Source organism: Bombina bombina, chromosome 1 (assembly GCF_027579735.1).
Source record: "Bombina bombina isolate aBomBom1 chromosome 1, aBomBom1.pri, whole genome shotgun sequence".
In the NCBI taxonomy this organism is placed as follows: domain Eukaryota; kingdom Metazoa; phylum Chordata; class Amphibia; order Anura; family Bombinatoridae; genus Bombina; species Bombina bombina.
Window position 1 is genome coordinate 556946381 of NC_069499.1, and position 21285 is coordinate 556967665.

At 39.7% G+C, this 21285-nt stretch overlaps 1 protein-coding gene across 1 annotated transcript in view; it reads right to left on the reverse strand.

Moving 5' to 3' along the window:
- Positions 1-21285, reverse strand: part of PLCL1 (phospholipase C like 1 (inactive)) — a 607815-nt gene that overhangs the window by 142592 nt on the left and 443938 nt on the right. Inside the window, exons 4-5 of the mRNA XM_053698739.1 lie at positions 6365-6440; positions 3717-3826 (exon numbers count right to left, since the gene is read on the reverse strand). Of these exons, the coding sequence (XP_053554714.1) occupies positions 3717-3826; positions 6365-6440 (186 nt within the window). The remainder of the gene's footprint in view (positions 1-3716; positions 3827-6364; positions 6441-21285) is intronic.

The following is a 21285-nucleotide window of genomic DNA, read 5'->3' on the forward strand; positions in this document are numbered from 1 at the left end:
TTGGCCGGTCTCAATGCTGCTTTTTAATGCCCGCTGATATTACGAGTCTTGCAGGTACAGGTGTACTGCTCACTTTTTTGACCAGACTCGGAAATACTGCAAATCCACTTACGTCAATTGCATATCCTATATTTTCAATGGGACTTGTATAGCGCCGGTATTACGAGTCTGACCAAAAGTGAGCGGTAGACCCTCTCCTGTCAAGACTGGTACTGCATTTAAAAGTCAGTAGTTAAGAGTTTTACACTACAACGCCGTAGCATAAAACTCTTAACTAAAGTGCTAAAAAGTACACTAGCACCCATAAACTACCTATTAACCCCTAAATCGAGGCCCCCCACATCGCAAACACTAAAATAAAATTTTTAACCCCTAATCTGCCGAACCGGACATCGCTGCCACTATAATAAATATATTATTATATATATAACCCCTAAACCGCCGCACTCCTGCCTCGCAAACACTAGTTAAATATTATTAACCCCTAATCTGCCGTCCCTAACATCGCCGACACCTACCTAAATTTATTAACCCCTAATCTGCCGCCCCCAACGTCGCCAGCACTATATAAGGTTATTAACCCCTAAATCTAAGTCTAATACTAACCGTAACCCCCCCTAACTTAAATAAATCTAAATAAAATAACTATCATTAACTACATTATTCCTATTTAAAACTCAATACTTACCTATAAAATAAACCCTAAGCTAGCTACAATATAACTAATAGTTACATTGTAGCTAGCTTAGGGTTTATTTTTATTTTACAGGAAAGTTTGTATTTATTTTAACTAGGTAGAATAGTTATTAAATAGTTATAAACTATTTAATAACTACCTAGTTAAAATAAAGACAAATTTACCTGTAAAATAAAACCGAACCTAAGTTACAATTACACCTAACACTACACTATAATTAAATTAATTCCATAAATTAAATAAAATTATCTAATGTACAAAAACCCCCACTAAATTACAGAAAATAATAAACAAATTACAAGAGTTTTAAACTAATTACACCTAATCTAATCCCCCTAAAAAAATAAAAAAGCCCCCCCAAAATAAAAAAGCCCTACCCTACATTAAATTACAAATAGCCCTTAAAAGGGTCTTTTGCGGGGTATTGCCCCAAAGTAATCAGCTCTTTTACCTGTAAAAAATCACCCCCCAACATTAAAACCCACCACCCACACAACCAACCCTACTCTAAAACCCACCCAATCCCCCCTTAAAAAAACCTAACACTAACTCCTTAAAGATCACCTTACCGGGAGACGTCTTCACCCAACCAAGCCGAAGTCCTCAACGAAGCCAGGAGAAGTCTTCATCCAAGCCGGGCGAAGTGGTCCTCCAGAGGGGCAGAAGTCTTCATCCAGACGGCATCTTCTATCTTTATCCGGCGCGGAGCAGGTCCATCTTCAAGACATCCGACGCGGAGCATCCTCTTCATCCGACGGTTCTTCTCAAATGAAGGTTCCTTTAAATGACGTTATCCAAGATGGCGTCCCTTCAATTTCTATTGGCTGATAGAATTCTATCAGCCAATCAGAATTAAAGTAGAAAAAATCCTATTGGCTGATGCAATCAGCCAATAGGATTGAGCTCGCATTCTATTGGCTGTTCCAATCAGCCAATAGAATGCCAGGATGCAATAGGTTCAATCCTATTGGCTGATCCAATCAGCCAATAGGATTGAGCTTGCATGCTATTGGCTGTTCCAATCAGCCAATAGAATGCCAGCTCAATCCTATTGGCTGATGGATTTTTCTACCTTAATTCCGATTGGCTGATAGAATTCTATCAGCCAATTGGAATTGAAGGGACGCCATCTTGGATGACATCATTTAAAGGAACCTTCATTCGAGAAGAGCCGTCGGATGAAGAGGATGCTCTGCGTCGGATGTTTTGAAGATGGACCCGCTCCACGCCGGATGGATGAAGATAGAAGATGCCGTCTGGATAAAGACTTCTGCCCGTCTGGAGAACCACTTCGCCCGGCTTGGATGAAGACTTCTCCCGGTTTCGTTGAGGACTTCGGCCCGGTTGGGTGAAGACATCTCCCGGTAAGGTGATCTTCAAGGGGTTAGTGTTAAAAAAATTTAAGCGGGGATTGGATGGGTTTTAGAGTAGGGTTGGTTGTGTGGGTGGTGGGTTTTAATGTTGGGGGGGTGATTTGTACTTTTTTTTTTACAGGTAAAAAAGCTGATTACTTTGGGGCAATGCCCTGCAAAAGGCCCTTTTAAGGGCTATTTGTAATTTAGGGTAGGGCTTTATTTTATTTTGGGGGGGCTTTTTTATTTTTTTAGGGGTATTAGATTAGGTGTAATTAGTTTAAAATTCTTGAAATTTGTTTATTATTTTCTGTAATTTAGTGTTTGTTTTATTTGTGATAATTTAATTGTATTTAATTGTGTTTAATTTAGTTAATTTATTTAATAATAGTGTTAGGTGTTAGTGTAACTTAGGTTAGGTTTTATTTTACAGGTACTTTTGTATTTATTTTAACTAGGTAGTTATTAAATAGTTAATAACTATTTAATAACTATTCTACCTAGTTAAAATAAATTCAAACTTGCCTGTAAAATAAAAATAAACCCTAAGCTAGATACAATGTAACTATTAGTTATATTGTAGCTAGCTTAGGGTTTATTTTATAGGTAAGTATTTAGTTTTAAATAGGAATAATTTATTAAATGATAGGAATTTTATTTAAATTTATTTAAATTCTATTTGTTAGGTGGTGTTAGGGTTAGGGTTAGACTTAGGTTTAGGGGTTAATAACTTTAATATAGTGGCGGCGACGTTGGGGGCGGCAGATTAGGGGTTAATAACTATAATGTAGGTGTCGGCGATGTTGGGGGCAGCAGATTAGGGGTTAATACATATAATGTAGGTGGCGGCGGTTTCCGGAGTGGCAGATTAGGGGTTAATAACATAATGCAGTGGCGGCGATGTCGGGGGCGGCAGATTAGGGGTTAATAAGTGTAAGATTAGGGGTGTTTAGACTCGGGGTTCATGTTAGGGTGTTAGGTGTAGACATAAATTTCTTTTCCCAGTAGGAATCAATGGGGCTGCGTTAGGAGCTAAACGCTGCTTTTTTGCAGGTGTTAGGTTTTTTTTTCAGCCGGCTCTCCCCCATTGATTCCTATGGGGAAATCGTGCACAAGCACGTTTAGCCAGCTCACCGCTAACGTAAGCAGCGCTGGTATTGAGGTGAGATGTGGAGCAAAACTTTGCTCTACGCTCACTTTTTTGCGGTTAACGCCGGGTTTTTAAAAACCCGTAATACCAGCGCTGTCTGTGAGCGGTGAGCTTAAACTGCTCGTTAGCACCGCATAGCCTCTAACACAAAACTTGTAATCTAGCCGATAATATGTAGGATAAAAAACAACAACTTTCAGACAGTATTTCTATTACCAGACAGATAGTATTTTGAAAACCCGCAAGATCTTTAGAGTTATCTCATACATGAGCAGCAGGCATTTAATAGTATTTTTGTGGTCTGGCTCACATAGAGTTATAGGTACCAGGCCTACCAACTTGTATGTCATAACAAATCAGCCCAGCTAGAGGATATTAATATTAATGAGGATCTTAGGCATTTGTCTCACTAACCAAATCATATTTAAAGCAATTAGCATCAGTGTGGAATGTTTGTCACATGACAGTGCAAGTCTGAGGTAAAATGTGATTGCATGGCTATTTAAACCTAATGTACCTTTAACACAGTAATGTTCCAGGCAAAGCTTTCAATAGCTTTGCTGAGCTTTCGTCCTTTTAATCCTTCCTTTGTCCCCAGACTGTGCAGTTCCTCATGAAACTCCATACCTGCATAAACAAACACAAATACTATTTAACAAATATGTGATCTCCCCTTATGTAACAGCTTTTGTAATCTTGTACCCTGTATTTGTCACAGAGTATGAGTTACAAAGACAATGCTAACTGTACATAAACTTAACTAGAGGTAAGTTACCTCAAGATACATTTATCTTACATTGAGCAGTGGCACAAGATAATGAACCAGACACAACTAGTTTTAGGAGCCAGAGCTGGGTGAACACATGTAGGTATTTGTAGATTAAGACAACAATATTAAAGCCAAAAATAGAAATGTATAGGAAGATGGATTCAGTTATTATTCATTCCCATCCTTTTATATAAAAGGCCAAGTTTGTTTGTCCGAAGCTGTCATGTGCAGTAGAGACAGCATAATAGCAAACACACCTGACCTTACCTGACAATCCTTGCTGTTTGCGGCGAAAGTGGGCGTGGCCAGGCGGGAGTGTGGACGTGGGCAGGCAAGACCGGACATGGTCGGGCGTTGCAGGGGGCGTGACCGGCGCAACAGAGAGGGGAGAGAAATAGAAAGAGAGGGGGAGAGACAAAAAGAGATAGGAAAGAGCTAAAGAGAGGGGGAAGAACAAAAGAGAGGGGAAGATCAAAAGAGAGTGGGAAGATCAGAAGAGAGGGGAAAGTGCAGAAGAGAGGGGGAGAGAGACAGAGCAAAAGAGAGGGGGGAGAGAGGGGGGAGAGAGAGAGCAAAAGAGAGGGGGGAGAGAAAGAGAGGGATGGAGAGAGAGAGCAAAAAAAAGGAGAGAGAGACAGAGCAAAAGAGAGGGGGAGAGGGAGCGCAAAAGAGAGGGGGGAGAGAGTGGAGAGAGCGCAAAAGAGAGGGGGAGAGAAAGAGAAAAAGAGAGGGATGGAGAGAGAGAGCAAAAAAAAGGAGTGATAGACAGAGCAAAAGAGAGGGGGATAGGGAGCGCAAAAGAGAGGGGGGAGAGAGTGGAGAGAGCGCAAAAGAGAGGGGGAGAGAGAGCGCAAAAGGGGAAGAGAGAGAGAAAGCGCAAAAGAGAGGGGGAGAGAGAGTGCAAAAGAGAGGGGGAGAGAGAGCGCGACAAAAGAGGGGGGGAGAGAGAGAGTGCAAAAGAGAGGGGGAGAGAGCGCAAAAGAGAGGGGGAGAGAGAGCGTGCAAATGAGAGAGAGAACGCAAAAAAGAGAGGGGGAGAGAGAAAGGGTAAAAGAGAGGGGGAGAGAGAGCGCAAAAGAGAGGGGTAGAGAGAGCAAAAGAGAGGGGAGAGAAAGCAAAAGAGAGGGGGGGAGAGGGAGCAAAAGAAAGAGGGGACAGAGCGCAAAAGAGGAGGAGCGAGAGAGAGTGCAAAAGAGAGGGGGGGAGAGAGCGCAAAAGTGAGGGGGACAGAGAGCGCAAAAGAGAGGGGGAGAGAGCGCAAAAGAGAGGGGGGAGAGAGAGAGCAAAAGAGAGGGGGGAGAGAGAGAGCAAAAGAGAGGTGGAGCGAGAAAGAGAGCAAAAGAGAGGTGGAGCGAGAGAGAGTGCAAAAGAGAGGGAGAGAGCGCAAAAGAGAGGGGGAGAGAGCACAAAAGAGAGGGGGAGAGAGCACAAAAGATAGGGGGGGAGAGCACAAAAGAGAGGGGGAGAGAGAGAGCAAGGGGTGGGACCGCTGTACTGCAAAAAATGGCCCATGTGAACGGGCTTTAGGACCAGTAACGTCAAAAAAAAGTACCACATCTGTAAATTAAAGGGACATTGTAGTCAACTTTTTCATGTTAAAAAAAATTCCATTTCAAAATTTATTTCTCTTTTGTTTTTTTTTCTGAATAAATCACTGTTCTTTGCTCTTATACCTGCAGGGCATATACTGCTCCACCAATAAACCAAAAGGCAGTTCTCATCAGCTACTGATATATTTAGTTGCAAATACATAACCAATACTTCAGTATTAGTATCAACTTAAATGCTGCTTAACCTTTTGTCGGTTAAGTAAACTGTTGACATATAAATGCTGCTTTTTCATATGTATGATAGAAAATGTTTCAGTATAATGTCCCTTTTAGAAATCTAATAGAGTTGCACAACCAACTGAGAGAAAGGACAATACAGGTATACTCATAACAGCGGGTTAGGTATCGGAGCCCCGCTGTAAAGTGAAAACCGCCTTAAAGTGAAACAAGGGGATTTTAGCTTTCTTTTCACTTGCCAGTGTGTCTAAGAACTTGAAAACATGTTTGAACTAACATATATTAGGGCTATGTTTAGTTTAACACTAGCACAGCAAAGCATTCTATTGGTATTCAATAAATACTGTACCTGTAAAATAGTGACAATTACTGTAGTAAAATTTGCCAGACTATAACACTGAGAAACAGATTGCACTGTAATGCTGTAAACAGAGTGAACTGTGCAGAACAAAATGGTGCCAGTCACTTTTCTCGCAATCTCATGAAGATTACAGCACTGTTTTAAAATCCTTAGTGGTTGAACTTCAGCTTCACAAAGCGCTGTATTAGCGAAGCGCTGTAAAGTGAGGTATACCTGTAGTATGTGTATTTATACTGCACGAATCATACCTGCTTTCTGGCATTGGAAGATCTTGTCATGAATTGTATCTGCTGTCTCAATTAAAAGTCGGCTCTCCTGTGTCATCTGAAAGAAAAAAAAATATCTTAAAACAATGCCAGATAATTGTATTACAAAAGTTATAGCAGCAACAGTAATATGCATTTCTGTGTAATATGGTATTTTATCTGTTTTCAAATCTCTTCTAATACAGCATTATATTGTATTATTCCTCTCCAATACAATATATATATATGTGTGTGTTTGTATTAAATCCTAACATGGCGTGTCTCACAAGTATACTGAATCCTGCAAGACAATCATAACCAAGACTTAAAGGGACCGTCTACAACAGAATTGTTATTGTTTAAAAAAATAGATAATCCCTTTATCACCCAGTCCCCACTGTTGTATTAATACATGTTTTACCTCTGTGATTACCTTGTATCTAAGCCTCTGAAGACTGCCCCATTATTTCAGTTCTTTTGACAGACTTGTATTTTTTTTTTTTTCATTTTCAAAGCTTTATTAATATAAAATGGTAACAGTACATGCTTCAAAAGACATAGTTACATCAAAAATGTTTGCATTTCCCAACACTTGCTGAAGAGTCCATGGTTTCCAAGTCCGGAATTTGTGACTAAATAGTAAGTCACATAATGCCTGGTGGTTTGAAGAAGTTGCAAGGCATAAAGTCCACAAGTGGTTAGGTGGTCCCAGAAGCATGTGTACAAACTTATAACAATAAACAGGAGTATTACATTATGCATATGTATATTAGAAGGTAACATAGTCTCGGCGTGGGTTTTGACACAGTTTCACATCGAGAGTAATCAGTTAAGAGAGTTAATAAAGAAGAGAAGAAAGATAAGAGAGAAAGGGGAGAGGAGAGGGGAAAGAAGAAAAAAAAGGGGGGTGTGTGGTGGGGGTGAGGGGGAAGAGGTGAGGAAAGGAGAGGCAGTGTATCACCAAATGGTGCCCCATCAAAGAAGTTCCAGAGCAGTTTACCAAGTCCAGCTAGAGCCAACAAGCTCTCCTCTTCTATCGTTAGTTTATGTGCGCAGATCAGAGACCACCGATTTCCACATTTCCAGCATGTATTCATGTATTTCTATTTTGTCATCCCTCATATATCTGAATCTTTCTAGCTGTAGGAGTCTGTCTACCTGGGATGTCCAGTCTGTCACCTTTGGGATATCTGTCTGTTTCCATTTCTTGGGAATAAGGGACTTGGCACTATTAAGCATTATGAGGAAGAGCTGTTTTGAAGATTTGTCTTTAAATTTAGGGAGGTTATGGAACAACAAAAGGCTGGGCACTCCAGTCAAAGTTATATTAAATGTGGTTTCCATGATAGTAAGAATTGACCGCCAATAAGGTTGGAGAATATCACAGTCCCACCAGATGTGGAGGAGGGTACCACGTTCCCCACACCCACGCCAGCACTTACCATCAGTCAGTTTATATATTTTCTGAATCCTATCAGGTGTGAGATACCACCAAGATAAGAGTTTGTAATTAGCTTAAATCGTTTTCGTTGAGACCGAGGCTTTCACATGAGCGTTTAACATCTTATGCCAGTCTTTGTCAGTCGGAGGTGGGTTGAGTTCCCTATTCCATTGTCTCACATAATCGGGAAAAGGGGCATCCTTTGGTGAGAGGATCAAGCGGTAGACTATGGAAATCAAATGTTTTGGTGTGTTCGGGGGTAGGCACAAGGATTCTAAAGTAGTCAGTTGTCTAGTCACGTCATTTGATCTTTTATATGTTGATAGGAAATGTTGGAGTTGTGTATGGTAAAACCAGGAGATGTCAAGTCCAGTACGCTCGAGGTCTACTCTGTTCTTGATTCTTTTATTCATTAAGAGGCGGTGGAAAGTCACCTGCACGAGTGAAGTTTTATCTATCGGCAGTTTTTGTGTACCCGTAAAAGGTATGTCTGGATTGTCAATGAATGGCGTGAGTGGTGAAGGGTTAGAGGTGATCTGCGGGTGTTCCACTAGAGATCTATCCCAACATGCAAAAAATTATTTGACAAAGGGGTAACATTCCAGTATTTTGGGCCTAGATTTGGCAGATGTCCATCCCAAGGTCCCCATGTTCTGTGTGCCCATAATTGACCTGCATATTTGCACCCAGGTTTTATCTTTAGAGTTATGACACCATTCAATTTGGTGTTGAAAGTTAATAGCTTTTTTGTAGGTAGATAGATTAGGGACTCCCAGTCCTCCCCCCTCCTTTGGTAAGTAAAGGGTTTTCCTTGCAATTCGTGGTTTAACTCCTTTCCAAATAAACTTCTCTATCACACCCTGCAATCTGTGTAAATAGTGTGTGGGTAACGGGATCGGGAGGGTCTGGAGGTAATACAAAATCCTAGGTAGGATATTCATCTTTATAATACCAATTCTCCCCAACCAGGAGACCGGTTTATTTCTCCAAGAAGAGAGATCTCCTGTGATTTTGGTAAGTAGATTTGAATAGTTAGCTTCGTGTAAAGTGTCTGGGGAGGGGGTAAGATTGATCCCTAGATATCTAAGAGTGCGGGTTTGTATGCGCAATGGGCACAAAGAAGAGAGTTGGCAAATATCTGCTTGAGGGAGAGTAATGTTTAGTATTTCCGACTTCGTTTTGTTCAAGTGAAAGTTTGAGAACCTGCCATATAGCTCAAATTCTTTTAGGGCCTCGGGGAGGGAAGTCAGTGGGTCTGTTAATGAAAGTAGGACGTTGTCCACGTACATTGATAACTTGTGTTCCTGATCCCCTATCCGTAGACCCCTAATCTTCTCATTGTCTCTAATTTTCTGAGCTAAGACCTCTATGACCAAGGCGAAGAACAACGGGGACAAAGGGCACCCTTGCCTAGTGCCATTTGAAATATTAAAAGGTTCAGATAAGATATTGTTTATTCTGACTTGAGCCGAGGGGGCCCTGTATAGGGAGAATATCTTATATATAAGGGTCTGTCCAAACCCCATCTTCGACAGGACTGCCTTCAAAAATTTCCAGCTGATCCTGTCGAAGGCCTTTTTGGCATCGGTAGAAACTAGAATCATAGGGATTTTGTTTATTTGCGCATAATTACTTAGAAGGGTTGCTTTTATGGTATTGTCCCTAGCTTCACGGCCGGGCACAAATCCTACTTGGTCTGGGGAGATCAGATTGGGTAAAAATTTGTTCAGTCTGCTGGAGAGAATCTTGGCAAATATCTTTATGTCAACATTAAGAAGTGATATTGGCCGAAAGTTTTCTTGCCGGTTCGCTGGTTTGCCTGGTTTAGGGATAGTTGTGATGTGGGCTGTCAACATGGAAGGGGGGAGTCCCTGGGGAGTGTCTAGAGTATTAAACAATCGGGCCAATTGAGGGGATAGAATTTGTTTATATAATTTATAATATTTGGCACTAAATCCGTCGGGGCCCGGGCTTTTACCATTTGGTAAATCTTCAATAGTATGCGATACCTCCTCTGGGGATATAGGTGCGTTCAGAGTCTCCACATCTGTCTGAGACAGGGAAGGAAGTCTGATTGAGTCCAAATAAGAGCTCAAAGTTGGAGAAGATGATCTCTCTTTCCCACCCGGAGAGGTGTGAGAAGGAGGTTGTAGATTATACAGATCATGATAATATGCTTTTAGCGTTTCCGCGATTGCTGGGCTGTCCGCATGTGTTAAACCATTTTTGTCTATCAATGTGTGAATGTGTGTTTTTAATTGTTTTCTTTTGAGGGCCCTGGAGAGAAGTCTACCAGGTTCATCCCCAAATTCGTAGAATTTCTGTTGGTTACGCAGCGCCATTTTCTGGTAGTCAAGTGTATGCATGTCCTGAATTTCTCTCCTGGCCTTATTAAGCTCAGAAAGCACCAAGGCATCCGACGGCTGTTTTTTATGTTTTATTTCTAAGTCGCGTATGCTGGTTAGGAGTGTAGTGAACCGTATTCTACTTTATTTAGCCAAAATGGCTTTCTGTTTCATAAGCTCGCCGCGGAGCACACATTTATGTGCTTCCCAAAGTATGTGTTTAGAGGTCTCTGTCGTATCGTTAATGGTGAAGTAGTCAAGGAGTGTAGTTTCTATTTTCCCCCTAAGTAGCTGGTTATTAAGTAGGAAATCATCAAATCGCCATATAAAAGGGAGGTCTGGCATGGTTGGCCACCCCAGTTTACACAGCACTGGGGCGTGATCCGACCAGGTCATTGGGAGGATTTGTATTTTCTCCACAGAGGACAATGTGGCTTGGTCAGTAAAAATATAGTCGATTCTCGTGTAGAGATCATGAGGGTGGGAAAAGAAGGTGTAGTCCCGTCTCGTGGGGTATTGTGTTCTCCAAATGTCGTGTATTGATAGCTCCTCTAACCAAGTATTACATTGCTTAATGATCTTTTTCGGGATTGAGGCTGACCCTTTGGAGGTATCAAGCAGTGGTTCTAGAGGTAGATTGAAGTCTCCTGCAAGGAGCAAAGCTCCCTTTTGCGTTTCAAGTATTTTATTAGTAAGAACTGTCATAAATTTGTGTTGATTTGTGTTTGGGAAGTATGCATTGATCAACGTGACGGGTCTATTGTACAGGGTGCCTATTACTATCAAGTAGCGGCCTTCAGGGTCTTTAACCTCCTGAGTCAGGTTGAAGGGTATTGAATGTTTTATAATGATTCCCACCCCGTTTTTCTTAGAAGGGCCAGAGGCAAAAAACATGGTTGGGAATTTAGAATTTGGCCATTTTGGCTCCCTCCCCCTCTTAAAATGGGTTTCTTGTAAATAGGCAATGTCACAGTTTAGTCTGGTCATGTCTTTTATCAAGTGGGATCTCTTTTCTGGTGAATTAAGGCCCCTCACATTCAGTGTCAGAACTGTCAAACTTCATCTACTCCGGGGTTCCCCCATGCTAGGCATTTGGTGATAAAGGGGGTATCAGGACGAGAGAAAAAAAAAAAAAAAAGGGGGGAGGGGGGGTAGGGGTGCAGAAGGAGAAAAAAAGAAAAAGTTGGAATAAAATAGCAAAGATCAGAAGAGTAGTAATAAGAGTTCCAGCAGCGCGCTGGGGGTAGTGAAAGAGTTAGAAAAGTATTTATACAATCCTTCCTACCCGTAAAAGGCAAAAAGGGAAGAGTAAGAAAGTAAGTGTGGGGTCAGTATCCCCACACCCGACCAGCAATAAAAAAAAATTAAAAAAAAATTGGATTAAAAATTTAGGGACAATCCATCACAAACTAGTATAATACAAAATATGTCGTTCGTCTATATATAAAATAAGGTGCAGATTACTACCCTATTAGATTAAGCTTAATCACGTGGTAAACATACAATAAGGCATCCATTAATCATTTGCATAAAGAGAAGAAGTAACATCCTGGAACTGCAAAGAAGGGACCTACAATAGGGCTCTCACATATCTGATATGGCTCTTAATTAATGCTTGTGCCCCAACTGTCTACAGACCCTTTAGAGATATCTAGTCGTCTTTGACAAGCAAGAAGCTTATATGTTATGGGCCATTGTGCAGCATTTATCCCACCCCATATCAAAGTGCAGTAGCAACTCCCCACCTAAATGCAACTTGCGTACAAACTTGATTAAAAGGGATTAAGCTATTAAAAACCCTCTAGTGCTCTCCCCCAGGGCAATGTAAAGCATACTGCTGGCTGTTGGCACACCCATCTATTAGGTTGTGTGTGTATACTCTAGGTGGTGAGGGGCACATTAGATTCAAATAACGTCATTTAACATTTAACCTGAAAAAAACAAAAAAACAAAGAACAACCAGAAGGTATAAAAAACACATTGAAAAACTGATAGAAACATCCTATCAAGTCCCGAATTTCCAGTCTATAAGGGTTAGGCTGGTACTAGCACATGAAACATAATATAAAATTAAAATACTTATCAAGTTCCTCATGCTGCAATTCAGGGTGCTGTCTTAAGGTATAAATTTTTTCACTTCAAGTGTCATGGGTCCGGGCAAAGTCCTCTTCTTCCTGGGGAGAAGAATCCTGTTGAGCATTTTCCATCTGGTCCGGTGGTGTTATGTTGATCTCAAGTATCCTGCAAAACTCAGGTAGGTCAGCCGAAGATCTGTAGATTGCCTGAGTGCCAGTTTTGGAAGCTATCAGGCTCACCGGAAAGCCCCATTTATATTGTATTTTCTGAGCTTGCAGTTCGGATGTTATACATTTGAGATCTCTTCTCTTTTGTAAAGTAGTAAGACTCAGGTCGGAGAAGATTTGGAGGGGGATCCCTGCATGAGTTACATTCTGAAGGGTCCTTGCTCTCTGCATAATAATTTCCTTATCTTTATAACTAAGAAATTTGATTATTATGTCCCTAGGTGGGGCTTTAGGCGAGGGTCTGGGCCTAAGGGCTCTGTGGGCCCTCTCTATGGGTATATCAATGGAACTCGGTATACCTTTCAAAGTGCGGAACAGGTCCTGTAAGTACCCTTCAAGTGCAGTATTAGAGACAGATTCAGGGACTCCCCTGATCCTGACATTGTTTCGCCGCCCCCTGTTGTCCAAGTCCTCCATTCTGGAAAGAAGAAACTGTATATGCTCCTCATGCTCTCTGATATGATGAGAATTAGCTTTTACTTTGGCACCAAGAGTGGCATGTTTGTTTTCAAGTGTGTGCACTTGCTGTGTAACTTGGGTTATGTCCCTCTTCAGTTCGCCAAAAAAGGACCTCATTTCAGCCAATACTTTATTAATGTCCTCTTTTGAAGATATAGTGTTAAGATCACTTCTTGTTAAATATTCCTGGGGCTGTTGTGATGTTGAGCTAGTTGATTCCATGGTTTCCCGAGAGGGAGAAGGGAGTCTGCTCTCTGACATGTCTGTGGTAAGTGTAGCAGCCTTAAGAAAATTGGTTAGGCTTGAAGACTTAAGGCCCCTTTCTAGTTTATTGTTCTTCCTGTGGGACATATTGTGAAAAGTGGCTGAGGATTGATATCAGTCTGCTAAGGCCTTTTGTTATATAAAAGTTATGGCAGTTAAAATATGGCTTGTGGCCTGGGCAAAAGATGTGCAGACATTCAGAGCTGCGTCATATATATTATATACTGGCTGTAAAATTCACTGTGTATTTTCTCTTCTGTCAAGTGTGCACAGGCTAATCAGGAGAGGAGTACCAAACTCTAATGCCAAGTAGCTGTTATTTATTAGACACAGAGGGGTATGTCCTGTATCTTGCGTGCCTTTAACGTATACACCGGGGATGTGTGGGAAGTGTGGCAACTCACCGGGCAATCAGATGTTTCAGGACAGCCGTGATGTTAATCTCTACTTGTTACAAGCAGGGTGTCCTTTACCCGGTATTCCACTCTGTCTCCGGTGCGCTTCCGGTGCAATCTCCCGGTTCTCTTTATCCAAGCTCCGACCGCCACTTACGGTGCTGATTGAAAGCTGCCTTTCCGGTGAGTGCCGACCACCCTCTCCTGTCAGATATAATCGCGCTGATCACAGTGCTTTAGTGTGGCTATAGGGAGGTCTTCCTTGCTGCGTGGTTAGTCACTGTTAGTTGGCGCGGTGTCAGGGAACTCCGATGTAGGCCTCAGACAGGTTGATGAAAAAGACAAAGTGCCGCCAGCTCTCAAATCTTTGTGCAGGTCTCAGACAAAGCCACAATATGTTAGGCAATATGTTCCCAACGTTATCTCCATTGTTGTAGGATAGAAAGTCCCCTTATCTAGATGCTGATCGGGTGTAGGGCATTAGAGCCAAAAATTAAGCAGCCATCACCCTGCGTGGCTAGGCTCCGCCCCGACAGACTTGTATTTTAGCCAATCAGTACTGACTCCTAGGTAACTCCACTGGCGTGAACACAATGTTATCTATATGGCACACATGAACTAATGCCCTCTAGTTGTAAAAACTGTCAAAATACATTCAGATAAGAGGGGGCCTTCAAGCGCTTAGAAATTAGTATGTAAGTTTACCTAGGGTTAGCTTTCAACTAAGAATACCAAGAGAACAAAGCAAAATTGATAATAAACGTAAATTGGAAAGTTGTTTAAAATTGCACGCCCTATCTGTATCAAGACAGTTTATTTTTGACTAGACTGTCCCCTTAAGCAGTAAATCCTTCTGTCCCAAGCGTGCAATTCTATGTACCAGGAGATATCAAGCTGCCACTTTTACTCCCCAGGTTAAAACAGACAGTAAACATCTTACAATTTCAAGACATTTCTTTTTTGGTGCTTAAGAATACCATAGCAAACACCAAGGAGGCTGTATCCAAAATAAGGTTAATATCCCTTTATTATTAAAGCATGGTGATCAACATAGAACACAACATTTCGGGGTGATCCCCTTAATCATGTGATACTACTGTGCCATACAATGCCCTAATTTATAGCACTTTCCATAATCCAATTATAGCAATTAATTAATATTCAGTTGATTGAAATAGGGCAAATAGTATAAAAAAATCAAGTAACAAAACTACAAAAAATTTATACAATGTATAAAAAAGGTTAATTTAAAAACAAAAATGCCTAATATTATATTACATTACAACCAGCAAAGTATATCCAGCTTAATGCTGTGAAATAAATGCGTGCAAAGCATTTTTAGCTAGATCTGAGTATCAGATGTTAAATTAATAACCACTCAAATTCATAAAGATATTACACATCTACTAATAAAAAACTGACCAATTGATTTCTTTATTCATTCCCTTAGGCTCCATAGTGTCTAGTTTGAATATCCAAAAGACCTCACGTTGCTTCAAGAGCAATTCCCTATTGCCCCCCGCCTAGGGATGTCAACCTTCTCAATGAGCTGGAAGTGCAATTGATTCATTTGGTGGCCAAACTGTAAAAAATGGTCAGCTACTGGGGCAGTTACAACCTTACACCTTATGTTGCTCTTATGCTCACTTATACGATCTTTAATACGTCTGGTGGTCTCTCTGACGTAACCACGCCCACAAGGGCATTTGATAAGATAAACATAAGATGTAAGATATGCATAGTGTGCATTATGTCTAAATTTTTATCCGGTCAATGGATGAGTAAAATAAGGTCCCTTTATGACCGAACTACAATTAACACAGTCAAGGCAAGGGAAACATCCAAGATTCTTTTCAGATATAAAAGATTGTTTCAAAGTTTTTTTAGAACCTATATCAGCTCTAATAAGGTCATCTCTCAAGTTCTTACTCCTCTTAAAGGCTGGCATGGGTGGTTCTTAAATTCCTCTACATCAGATATACATTCCCCCAATAAATACCAGTATTTACATATAATTTTCATGATTAGGTTGCTTTCCTGACAGAATTCAGATATAAAGGTTAACCTCTTTTCCTTTTTCTTTGCCAATTGTTTACCTATCAAATCATTTCTAGGAGTAGCTCTAACCTCAGTAGTGACCTGATCTATCATTATGATTAGGGACTGTTGATGGACACTGTCATATTTCAAGAGACTGTTGCGATCCGTATAAGTATCCGTATAACTGAGCATAAGTGAACATAAGAGCAACATAAGGTGAAAGGTTGTAACTGCCCCAGTAGCTGCCAATATTTTACAGTTTGGCCACCAAATTAATCAATTGCGCTTCCAGGTCATTGAGAAGGTTGACATCCCTATGCCGGGGGGGGGGGGGAATAGGGAATTGCTCTTGAAGCAACGTGAGGTCTTTTCTTTTGGATATTCAGACTAGACACTATGGAGCCTAAGGGAATGAATAAAAAAATCAATTGGTCAGTTTTTTATTAGTAGACGTGTAATATCTTTATGAATTTGACTGTTTATTAATTTATCATCTGATAATCAGATCTAGCTAAAAATGCTTTGCAGGCATTTATTTCACAGTATTAAGCTGGATATACTTTGCTGGTTGTGATGTATTATAATATTAGGCATTATTGTTTTTAAATTAATCTTTTTTATATATTGTATACATTTTGTGTAGTTTTGTTACTTGACTTTTTATACTACTTACCTAATTTCAATCAACTGAATTGTAATTGATTAATTCCTATAATTGATTTATGGGAAGTGCTATAAATTAGGGCATTGTATGACACAGTCGTATCACATGATTAAGCGGACCACCCCGAAACGTTGTGTTCTATGTTGATTCCCATGCTTTATTAATAAAGAGATTTTAACCTTTTTTTGGATACAGCCTCCTTGTTGTTTGCTATAGTATTTGTGGGCTTGGCAGTGGCCCACGTCTGTTCCATAAGTACCTGGTGTAAGTGCTGGTCTAACCTTGTATTGGCTAAAGAATACCATATCAGCCAGTCTAAACAATTTTAAAACAAATTACCATCCTTTTTACTGCAACTGTTTTTCAGTAGTAAAACTCCTCTCATCATTTGGAGTAGCCAATCTGAGCTTTAATGTGCAAACAACCAGGCCAACCATTGTTATAATGTTAGTATTACTTGCATTGTTTTGCAGTTGTTATCAGTTGAAGCCAATTAGGGACAGACATGTAGCAGGGTTATCCCTGAGAAGTCAGCAGGGTGCATTTCAAGTCCTGAAAATTAGACAATCAACATTTTTTTCAGAGCTAAATTACATAAAAGGGGGCAAAATTAATAACTAATGTATATTGAAATGTTTTATTATGCAGAACTAATTTTTTTATAAAAATCTCAAGTTATTTACTGTCCCTTTAAAGGGATAGTCTAGTCAAAATTAAACTTTTGTGATTAAGATAGAGCATGCAATTTTAAGCAACTTTCCAATTTACTCCTATAATCAATTTTTTTTCGTTCTCTTGGTATCTTTATTTGAATGTAAGCTTAGGAGCCAGCCCATTTTTGGTTCAGAACCTGGGTAGCACTTGCTGATTGAAGGCTACATTTAGACAGGCTACATTTAGACAGCAATCGAAAGGTTCTACCCATGTGCTGAACCAAAAATGGGCCGACTCCTATGCTTACATTCATATTTTTTTCAAATAAAGATACCAAGAGAATAAAGAAAAATTGATAATAGGAGTAAATTAAAAAGTTTCTTAAAATTGCCTGCTCTATCTGAATCATGAAAGTTTAATTTTGACTAAACTATTCCTTTAAAGCAGATTAGCATAGTTATTGTTTATGTAAAGGTATGTTGTACAGGTGTTATACACTTTATCCACAATGCTTGGGACTGGCAAAGGTTTTGACTTTGGAATAGTTTGGATTATGGAATATTTGTATATCTGAAGAAGTAAAAGGGAACAGCTTGGAGAGTGGATGGGAAATAGCAATACTTTATGTAATTTACACATTATTTACATCTCATTATACAGCTTACATGTGCAACCTGAAAATAGTTTTATATAATTGTTAATACCTTTATATATATAATACCATCAGATAGTACAGTAATTAGAAATATAATAGTTGTTTTAAATAAATAGAAACTAGCCTTTGCACTTCACTGTAGAAAGGCTTGAGTAATATTAAAAAAAAAATTGTATGCACCAAAATTAAACAAATAGTAACAGGCATTGTCAAAATTAAAGGGACACTGAACCCAATTTTTTTTTTCTTTCGTGATTCAGATAGAGCATGCAATTTTAAGCAACTTTCTAATTTACTCCAATTATCAAGTTTTCTTCGTTCTCTTGCTATCTTTATTTTAAAAAGAAGGCATCTAAGCTTTTTTTTTGGTTTAGGACTCTGGACAGCACTTTTTTATTGGTGGATGAATTTATCCACCAATCAGCAAGAACAACCCAGGTTGTTCACCAAAAATGGGCCAGCATTTAAACTTACATTCTTGCATTTTAAATTAATGTAAACCAAGAGAATGAAGAAAATTTGATAATAGGAGTAAATTAGAAAGTTGCTTAAAATGTCATGCTCTATCTGAATCACGAAAGAAAAAAATTGGGTTCAGTGTCCCTTTAACACAACAGGACACTGGAGTTCCTCCACACCAAACTCGTCAAACCCTGTCTTCATGGACCTTGTTTTGTGCGCAGGAGCAAAGTCTTGCTGGAACAAGAAAGGACCTTCCACAAACTACTGCCACAAAGTTAGAAGCAACCAGTTGTCTAAAATATCTTTGTATCCTGCAGCATTAAGATGATCTTTCATTAGAACTAAGGGCCCCAACCCCAAAAAAAGCCACAAACAGTTATCCCTCCTTCACCAAACTTTGCAATAGACACTAAGAGACCTATTTATGAAATGTCTGTTCGACCTGATCCGACACTGCGGATCAGGTCCGACAGACATCGCTGAATGAGGAGAGCAATACGCTCTCCACATTTAACATTGCACCAGCAGCTCTTGTGAGCTGCTGGTGCAACGCCGGCCCTTGCAGACTCGCGGCCAATGGGCCGCCAGCAGGGGGGTGTCAATCAATCCGATCGTACTCGATCGGGTTAAATTCCTGCGATTCCTGACCGCCTCATCAGAGCAGGCGGACAGGGTTATGGAGCAGCGGTCTTTAGACCGCTGCTTCATAACTGGTGTTTCTGGCGAGCCTGCAGGCTCGCCAGAAACACAGGTCCTCAAGCTCCGTATGGAGCGTGATAGATAGGACCCCATGCATTCTGGTAGGTAGTATTGACTTGGCATATGCCACACACAATTCCTCTATCTGAAAACAGATAGTGAGGTGTGATTCATCACTCCACTCCAAAGCCCAGTGCTTTACACCAATAAGGCAGACTCTTGGCATTGTGCATGTTAATATGAGGCTTGTGTAAAGCTGTTCAGCCATGGAAATCAATGCTTTCAGAGGCAGTGATTGATGCAACAGATGATAGTGAGCTTCAGCATTTGCTCTGAGGTTGTGCAGTCTAACACTAGTTTACAGTTCACCGGGGCCAATCTAGTAGGGCAGAAACGTTACAAACTGACTTGTGGCAAACGTGGCATCCTATGACAGTGCCACGTTTAAAGTCACTGAGCTCTTCAGTTCTATTTTACTGCAAATGTTTGTATATGGAGATTTCATGGTTATGTGGTAGCTTTTATGCACCTGTTAGCAATGAGTGTGGCTGAAACATATGAATCCAATAATTAGTAGGGATGTCCACATACTTGTAACCATATAGTGTGTATATAATGTGTGTGTTTGTGTGTGCGCATAGATGTGTACACGTCTGTAAATGCAGTTTGGTGTTTGTGTGCACGTGTGTGGCTGGCTGCATATATATGTACATGACTGAGAACAGATTCATTGTTTTTATGTACATGCAAAGGCATAAACATCTATGTATCTGTGTCTAACCTCAAGATATTGTTTTAGGCCACAGCCTTTCACATCACTGAAATGCTGCTCTTTTGGAATTCAGAAATGTTTAGCCTGAAGGTTGCTAAACATCTTAAAAATAAAAGACCAGTTGTATTATATTCTTAGCATCTAAGTCCTGGGGTATATTATAACTCCCCTCATTCCAAAGAAAAATAATAAAAGGGAAAGCTTTGAAAAATCTGGTAAAATTGTATAAATAGATATATTTAGCTTCATGTTTATAAAAGAAAAACCTCATTCAACTGTTGAATATTAATCTACAGATGACTTGTAGCTCAAACAATATGAAGATACAAAGTATTTTGGGCTTCATGAGAAAGAGAGATAAGCATTTCTGATTTACAGCTTTGTGTAAGTGGCTGCAATATGTCTGCATCAACTAAGCTCTTACTGAAGAATAAATTAAACAAAAGACATTGACTAAACTGAAAGAAACTTTGTAGCAGATACCAAAGATAATGCTAAAATGTTTAGATTCCGACAAAAAAAAATGTCTATTGTGGAAAATTCCAGGAAAAAACATTGGTGGGAAAGTTTATCCTTAAAGAAAAAAAAAACTATCTAAAAACAGGAAGGTAAATAATAAAATGTATTATTAACATATCATTGGTTAGTTTCACTCAATTTTGAATAATGGTAGGATAAATACAGATAATCAAAAGTGCAGAATGTGATACAGTATAGCTTAACCCCCCCCCCCCCCAAAAAAAAAAAAAAAAAAAAAAAAAAAAAAAAAAAAAACAGCTTCATTTGTCAATCTGTTTAGCTGTTTGGGTTGTAAATAAAGTGCTACATGAGGTACAAACTATTTTCTATTTTTTTTTATTATTTTTTTGCTGTGTAGCAATTGCCTATTATAAACAAGCCTGATAAAATCATTGTAATAGAAAGTCAGTTTGCTCTTAGAGGGACATTTTAGCTAAAAAAATAAATTTGAATATTTACTAATTCCCCTTTCACACTGTGTTCAACCCTGCAAAACAGCAAAACAAATTCACGCACCCAGCAACTCTACATACATAAGGACTGAAGAATCTGCATTATGAAGCTGCTGGTTGGCTGATGCCTGTATGCCAAACTTCAACGGCAATACACTGTGTTAGAGTGCATAAAACTGCCCCAGGTTAACAAGGGTTAAACACATATGCCCCTATTCTCATCCGTCAGAGGCCACAGCCTTTCACACCACTGAAATGCTGCTCTTTTGGTATTTGCAAAGCAAAAATATCTTTCCTAACTCGGGTGATCGTTAGCTTCTTTTGCTAAACCATTCTAATCCATTCGACTAAACGCAATTTAAATTAACATGATTGCTCTAAATATGTATAAAATATAAAATGAAAATGTGGCTTGGTCTTGCCAAAGAGAAAGAAAGCTAAAAGACACGTGCATTCAGAGGTTTTTGTTGCCGCATTTATTCTTGTGCAACAGCAATGCACTAATATCTGAATTTGCACATATTTTAGTGCGTCTCTGTTGCACAAGTATAAATGCAGCAACGAAAATAGCCGAGCGGCACGAAGAGCCGCCTTCTTCCTTCTTCCATATTCGGAGGTGAAAGAACCTCCGAATGTGAATATCTAACAGCTAGTTAATTTAGTACTGATGAAGACTGATGTCTAATCTGTTAAAAATACTATTCTTTTCACTTAATATTATTCTCATCATCATTTTTTTTTTAAAACTTCCAAACCCCTCACTGCAAACATAAATGAACCATTTAAATTGTGTTTTAAAA